The sequence below is a fragment of the Triticum dicoccoides genome, chromosome 4B, assembly GCF_002162155.2.
Source record: "Triticum dicoccoides isolate Atlit2015 ecotype Zavitan chromosome 4B, WEW_v2.0, whole genome shotgun sequence".
Lineage (NCBI taxonomy): Eukaryota > Viridiplantae > Streptophyta > Magnoliopsida > Poales > Poaceae > Triticum > Triticum dicoccoides.
In genome coordinates, this window is record NC_041387.1 from 168,196,251 (window position 1) to 168,202,561 (window position 6,311).

The window sequence follows — 6,311 nt, forward strand, 5'->3', positions numbered from 1 at the left end:
CGGAGCGCCGGAGCCACGCCGAGGAGCTCGAAGCCCTCCAGTGGCAGCAGACGGTCGCCGCCAACGAGAAGGCTAAGGAGTGGCGCCGCATCCGCGCGGAGCAGGCAGCGAAGTACATCAACCTGTGCAGCTCCGGCGAGGAGGATTGAGCGTCGCTCGGCCTCCACGGCATCGTCCATTTTGCCGCGACCTCGCCATCGTCAGATCCGACCCCCTCTACTACTAGTTAACGTAGCATGTAGTATGGTCTATGTTTAATTTGTTGATCAAGTAGTATGCATAAACTCTGTAGTATGCGATGTGATGAACTATGTTTGCGCAATTTCTCCCGCGAAAGTGTTTTTTCAAATTATTCAGGTTTAGATACGGTATCTGATCGGCCGCGCATGTTTTTGACCCGCAAACGCGATCTTCGTAAAACCGCAAACGCGTTTTGCGGGTCGAATTTTGCGGGGTCTGCTAGAGTTGCTCTAAGAAAGAAAATGAAAAGCATGACTGTGTATGGACAAATATGACTCAATATGGACACGACCGGATACTAACCAGGCGCGTCCGAGGACGTTTAGGGGACGGATTTGCTAAGACCGGCCAGATGATTTTAGATTGCTATATACTAGTATGATACTCCAGTTTGTGATATTTTCTGTTTCACACATATTACAGGTCAGACTAGGAGTTTTCTGAACCAAGAACGTGTAAAATTAGTCATGTGATTCTGACTATTCGTCCAGAAAAGAAGAGGCCAAAATGGTCCGAAAATGTTTGACTCTGTTCTGAACAACAAGATCTGATGTCTGACCACACCTAAAATTTGCCAATTTTTACGGTGGAACGGAACCGAGAAGAGAAGACGCGCGGCGACAAATTACTCCTCCAGAAACATGGGGAAAAGGCGACGCGCGCGCGGGTAACAGGGAATGCCCCCCTTCTTCCTCCCACGGCTCCGTTTGGGTTTGACCTCATCTGACCTGACCAACCGCCGCCCCCTCCCCTCCACGTCCCCCCACTCCCCACCATTTCCTCCCGTTCCTCGTCAACCGCACGTCTGCGCCGGCAGCCTCAGGCAAAGGCAATCACGAGAAGGACGCGCCGGTGACACACAGCCGGGCAGCCGGCCGGCGGTTTCTCAGACTGCCACCACCGCGTTGCAAAAATAGTAACGTACGTTCTCTCTTGCTCTTTCTCCTACCTAGTAGTATTATTAGGCCGCGTCCATTTGGCATCTTTCCCGCCGCGCGCTTCCATTCCATTCCATGGAACGAGAGTCATCGCCACTCATTCATTCACCAAGGTTTCTCCTCTTTTCTTCCTCCTCCATGGCTAAGCCTGTCCTCTTTTCTTCTGTTTCATCTGTATATGCTTTGTCCCGTTGTATTGATCCGGTTCTCATCTACACTCCTGCGGTATCCAGTGGAGAATTGAACTTGATCATTCGTAAATCGTAATTGTGGTTTGGTATCCGCGCTTGTCATTTTGAACTCTTCCTGCATGCTGCAGTTCACCGATTTTTCTATGAATACTTTACTTTAATTTATGTTCTCTTGGGGGCATCGATCGACCCCCCTCTGCTTTGGACGCTTCCAAGGCCAAAACGGCTGCCTCGGGGAATCAGTGTGGTCTCCTTCCCCCCCTTCTTGGTTTTGGCGTGTAATTGGACAGACAATAATACCAAATATCGCACTCTGTTACGAATTTAAAAAGTGCAACTCCGTTTGTTTGTTCCTGTTGTACACTTGTACTATCTAACATTTTTTTCTCAAAAGTTTCAATTTTTATGTTTATTACAGTTCCTAGAGCCTGCCTCACCTTACCACTTGCTGGATGGTTCCAAAGAGCTGTTAAACACAGCTCTATGCTGTTTCATGACAGCTTTGGTTTGAGCTGGTTAATCTATTCAATTTGGAACTTTTCCTAATTACTTGGAAAAGGCTGGTCAACCTCCATCGCCTTCTATACCTTGAGCTTGCCAACATAATTTACAAGACCTATTACACACATACACACTTCCCTTCTCTCGACGAAAAAAAGGCGATATCTTGTCTCAAGGAATTCTTTTTCCATTTGTAGCTAGGCCTTTTGGCTTCATACGTTTGGTTGCCATTCCAAATATATGATCAGAGTTTCTTTGCAACGGCGGTTTAGTTCTTGCGAGGAATCAGGATGCAGGTTGTTACAACATGATTGCTAGTGTGCTAACAAATGTGTGAATTCCACGGGTAGTCATGTCATGTCCATATCACATTGTTTTGAGGAGTTTACTTTCTGCGGTTTCCTTTCGTTATCATTGGTTTGTTGAAATTTTCTGAAACTTGTCCTGTTTTGTATGATTGTTCCATTTTGTATGAGCGACCGCGACACCAATTTTGTATGATTGTTCCATTTGGTGTTTTGTCTATGAATGCTCAAATAATTACCAATATATTTGGTATTTGAGGGAATGGGTTTTCCTTTTTGAAATCAGTCCTTGCTTGTTCCTTTCTTTTCTGATAGGCTGGTCCTATTTAAATAGTATACTCCTGGACAGTTGTTGCTTGTCCTGTTTCTTAGTTTGGCTTTGAACAACTTTTGGTGGCTGTGTTTCAGAAGAACAAGCCTTAGATTGTTGGTTTCACCATGGAAACAAGGAAACTTCCATCTGCCTGACTTATTCTAGGAACACTTTTTCAGGAATTAGATTAGGTCTCCTCTGCTAAGTAATTGCTTTGGCACAAGAGCCATTCATTTGATGCTGGAAGAAGAAGCTGGGCTCAGAAAATGGACCAGAAAACCAACAGGAGGAAGAAGGTAACGTCTATTCATTTGATGCAGTAGATGAATGGGCTGCAAGTTCCATCAATCCAGATAATTATCACTCAATTTAACTCTTCTCCTTCTTCAGTCTCCCTTTGGAAGGATTCCTACTGTGAAGGGTAGGAACTCTTCATCGAGGTACGGTGCTGAGCACTCTATGAACACTACAGGTAGGTTCTCAAGTTTAGAACATTATTACATTTTTCGATGAAGCAAAGTCACCGTGTTTCTCTCTTCTGCAATTCATGATAAGATCAACCCATTCCCATGTGTGATGTGGAAAGTTGAAGCCTGACCTGGGGCATGGTTATCATGCAAAGTTCATCTTTGGTTAAGACTAAAAAGCAATCCAAGATGCTAATTTTGTGTGAAGGTGCTAAAGTAATTCGGTGTTTGCATTTTTTTTTTCAGTTGATTTGAGAGAGAGTCCAGAGCACTCACCGATGGCTTCGCCTTCAGCATCATCTTCATCCTTCTTCAAAAGTACAAGCCTAAAATTCAGCAACTACAGTTCTCCTGTATCAACCAGCACGCATATTGAGTCTTTTAGGTACACTCACGAGTTTTTATCAACCAGCACACTTCACGCTGCAAATAAGTTTGTATTTCTGTGTGACGATCAAATTCAGATAGTTTTCCTCCTTGGGTGGTCTGTGTTTCACAGGGTATTTGCAGCAACATGGAACGTCGCCGGAAAGACTCCAGATATGGAGCTGAATCTGAATGACTTCCTGCCTTCTGATGACCATTCAGATGTTTATGTTCTAGGGTATGTTACAAGATATCATAATTTTGCACAATCTTCTATCTCTTGTCAGATGGAGAACAACATTGGACTTGGACAGCTTTGATTTAGGGCCACATCATTGTCAATTCATTAACACACACGAGCTCTGCGTGTTTGCGTAGACGAAGACATTGCCACTTTCAGTTCCTCTGCACCACAAACAATTTCATCACATCTCCTGTTGTTGAACTGTGTGTATTATGCAAATTATTGGCATGTTTTCTTGTGGGGTTCTTTTGCTTGAAAGGTGCTATTCTTCTGAAAGCTATGTTTCAACTAACACAACCAGTTGCTACCTCTGAATTTTTTGCTTCCAGAAATTTCAGATAACAAGTATAGACACTATTGTATTTGAAGTTTTAAACAATGGAAAATATGAAATATTCTGAGAAATGAGAAGAACCCGGTGAACGTTTATTATCTCACCAATTTCGTAGATATTGTTTCAAGAACTTTGAAGTTTCAGTTTCACAGAATTTGCACCGGATACATGGCAAGATTGCTTTGGTAGTACCATCAGTTTCAAGTGCAATTAATCTCAGTTACTCGAAAGCTTAATATGCTGCAATGGTGATGCAGATTCCAAGAGGTCGTCCCTCTCAACGCCGGGAACGTGCTTGTGATCGAGGACAACGAGCCGGCGTCGAGATGGCTCGCGCTCATCAACCAGGCGCTCAACCGGACTTCGTCGTCGCCGCCGGCTAGCCGGTCCTTCAGCCAGTCCGCCTCTCCTGCTTCGGCACTCCACACGGCGAGCTCCAGCCCGCTCGACCCATCGCAGTTTCACAAGAATGGGTCCTCCCCCAGAGAGGTTCGCCGCGCCGCCATCACCCGCGGCCGCCGGCTCAAGTCATGCACTTGCCCCACAGAGAGGCCGCCCCGGCGCCGGCCGTACTCCAAATCGTCGTCGTCCTGCCTGATGATGCGCTGCGGCAGCAGCAAAAACCGGCGCCGGTATGCTGTCGAGGGCGACACGACGACGTCAGACGAGGAGGACATGGACGTCGTCGTGGACGGCGGTGGGGAGGCATCGTCCATGGCGTCCGACGCCACGCTGTTGCTGCAGCCGGCGGCGGCGAACCTGCAGAGGAGGTACTGCCTGGTGGCGTGCAAGCAGATGGTGGGTCTCTTCGCAACGGTGTGGGCGCGGCGGGAGCTGGTGGCGCACATCGGCCACGTCCGGCTCAGCTGCGTCGGCCGCGGCATCATGGGCCGCCTTGGCAACAAAGGGTGCATCTCCGTGAGCATGTCGCTGCACCAGACGTCCCTCTGCTTCGTGTGCAGCCACCTCGCCTCTGGCGAGAAGGACGGCGACGAGCTCCGCCGCAACTCCGACGTCGTCGAGATCCTCAAGAACACCCAGTTCCGCCGCGTCTGCAAGCGCTCCGGCCGGCGCATCCCGGAACGAATCCTCGACCACGAGTACGTCAGTCTCTCATCACCGCTGATTCGATTCTTGCATCGGATTCTGCCATTAATCTCGAGCAATTCGGTTTGTGCAGTCGCGTGATCTGGCTCGGCGACCTGAATTACCGGATCGCGCTGAGCTACGCGGAGGCGAAGAAGTTGGTGGACACCGGCGATTGGGCGGCGCTGTTCGAGAAGGATCAGCTCAAGACGGAGAGGGAGGGCGGGGTGTTCCGCGGGTGGAGCGAGGGCGTCATCTCCTTCGCGCCGACGTACAAGTACTCGTGGAACTCCGACAGCTACTACGTAGGCGAGGACGACGACGGCGCGGCGTCGAAGAAGAAGACGAAGCGGAGGACGCCGGCGTGGTGCGACCGGATCCTTTGGCGCGGCGACGGGATCGTGCAGGTGGCGTACGTCCGCGGGGAGTCCAAGTTCTCCGACCACCGCCCCGTGTGCGGTGCATTCATCGTCGAGATCGCCGTCCTCGACGGCGCGGCCAAGATGGTGAAGCTCGTCGCGGCAACCGCCAGCATGAAGGTCGGAGCGGAGGAGCTCCTCCTACCTCGGCAACCGTAGCGAGAATCAGCCATCGATTTGCGCAAGTTGGGGCCAAAGAAGCTCATCGCATCGCATCTCGTTGCGTACGCCACTGATAATCTAGGAGATAGGTCGGCGCGTACTGATGCGTGAACCGCTGTTGTTTCTTTGTGCTTTCAAGATTCAGTTCTGACGCCAAATGCTATAGAAACTAAATCGCTCTCTCTGACACCAAATGTTTCCCTAGACTAAATCACTCAGCTCTAATCTGCATCTCTGAACTGAATGTGTGTAACTAGTTTACAGAAAACATTTTCATATATTAATTATACAAAAAAAAAACAATGTTGGGAGACTATTCTCTTAAAACCCAATTTGGGATCAATTGTCCATTTGTCAACGACAGGATGCATCAATTGCCCTGTTTTAAAACTGACTTTTAGAAGATGGTTTGATTTACACTAGCCTTATTGAATTCTGTGAAATCGTGTGAAGACAGAGATATCCCTTTGTGGATGCTGGAAGCTTCTGGTCTACTTCCTCCGTTTCAAAATAGATGACTCAACTTTGACTAAAGTTAGTACAAAGTCTTGAGTAATCTATTTTGAAACGAAGGGAGTAGTTACTTTTACAAAATGGTTAATTTTGGTGGGATTCCATTTGATCTCAAAGTTTGTACTACTTGAAAAAATTAATGTTCCTCCAAATATTCATATGTACCTGTAATAAGCCCTCCAGATAATCTAGCTAAGCGCAGACATGTAGATGATCTATCTTGTGCCTTTTG

The 6,311-nt window shown here is 47.9% G+C and overlaps 1 protein-coding gene across 2 annotated transcripts; it reads left to right on the forward strand.

Annotated features, from left to right (window-relative positions):
* The first annotated feature begins 1,001 nt into the window (after positions 1 to 1,001).
* Positions 1,002 to 5,760, forward strand: LOC119295579 (type I inositol polyphosphate 5-phosphatase 10-like). Of its 2 annotated transcripts, none has more exons than XM_037574011.1 (7): positions 1,002 to 1,161; positions 2,668 to 2,784; positions 2,879 to 2,960; positions 3,202 to 3,340; positions 3,455 to 3,559; positions 4,157 to 4,999; positions 5,080 to 5,760. In XM_037574011.1, the coding sequence occupies exons 2-7, from the start codon at positions 2,755 to 2,757 to the stop codon at positions 5,561 to 5,563; spliced, it is 1,683 nt and encodes a 560-aa protein (XP_037429908.1). In that variant the 5' UTR covers positions 1,002 to 1,161; positions 2,668 to 2,754; the 3' UTR covers positions 5,564 to 5,760. The 2 variants fall into 2 exon arrangements, with proteins under 2 accessions (XP_037429908.1, XP_037429907.1); XM_037574010.1 differs by lacking the exon at positions 1,002 to 1,161 and adding an exon at positions 1,188 to 1,291.
* The last annotated feature ends 551 nt before the right edge of the window (positions 5,761 to 6,311 follow it).

Coding starts and splice junctions, on each gene's coding strand:
- LOC119295579 (XM_037574011.1), top strand. CDS start 2,755: ATGGACCAGAAAACCAACAGGAGGAAGAAG. Junction 3,341..3,454: donor ACGCATATTGAGTCTTTTAG/GTACACTCACGA, acceptor TGTGTTTCACAG/GGTATTTGCAGCAACATGGA. Junction 5,000..5,079: donor GAACGAATCCTCGACCACGA/GTACGTCAGTCT, acceptor CGGTTTGTGCAG/TCGCGTGATCTGGCTCGGCG.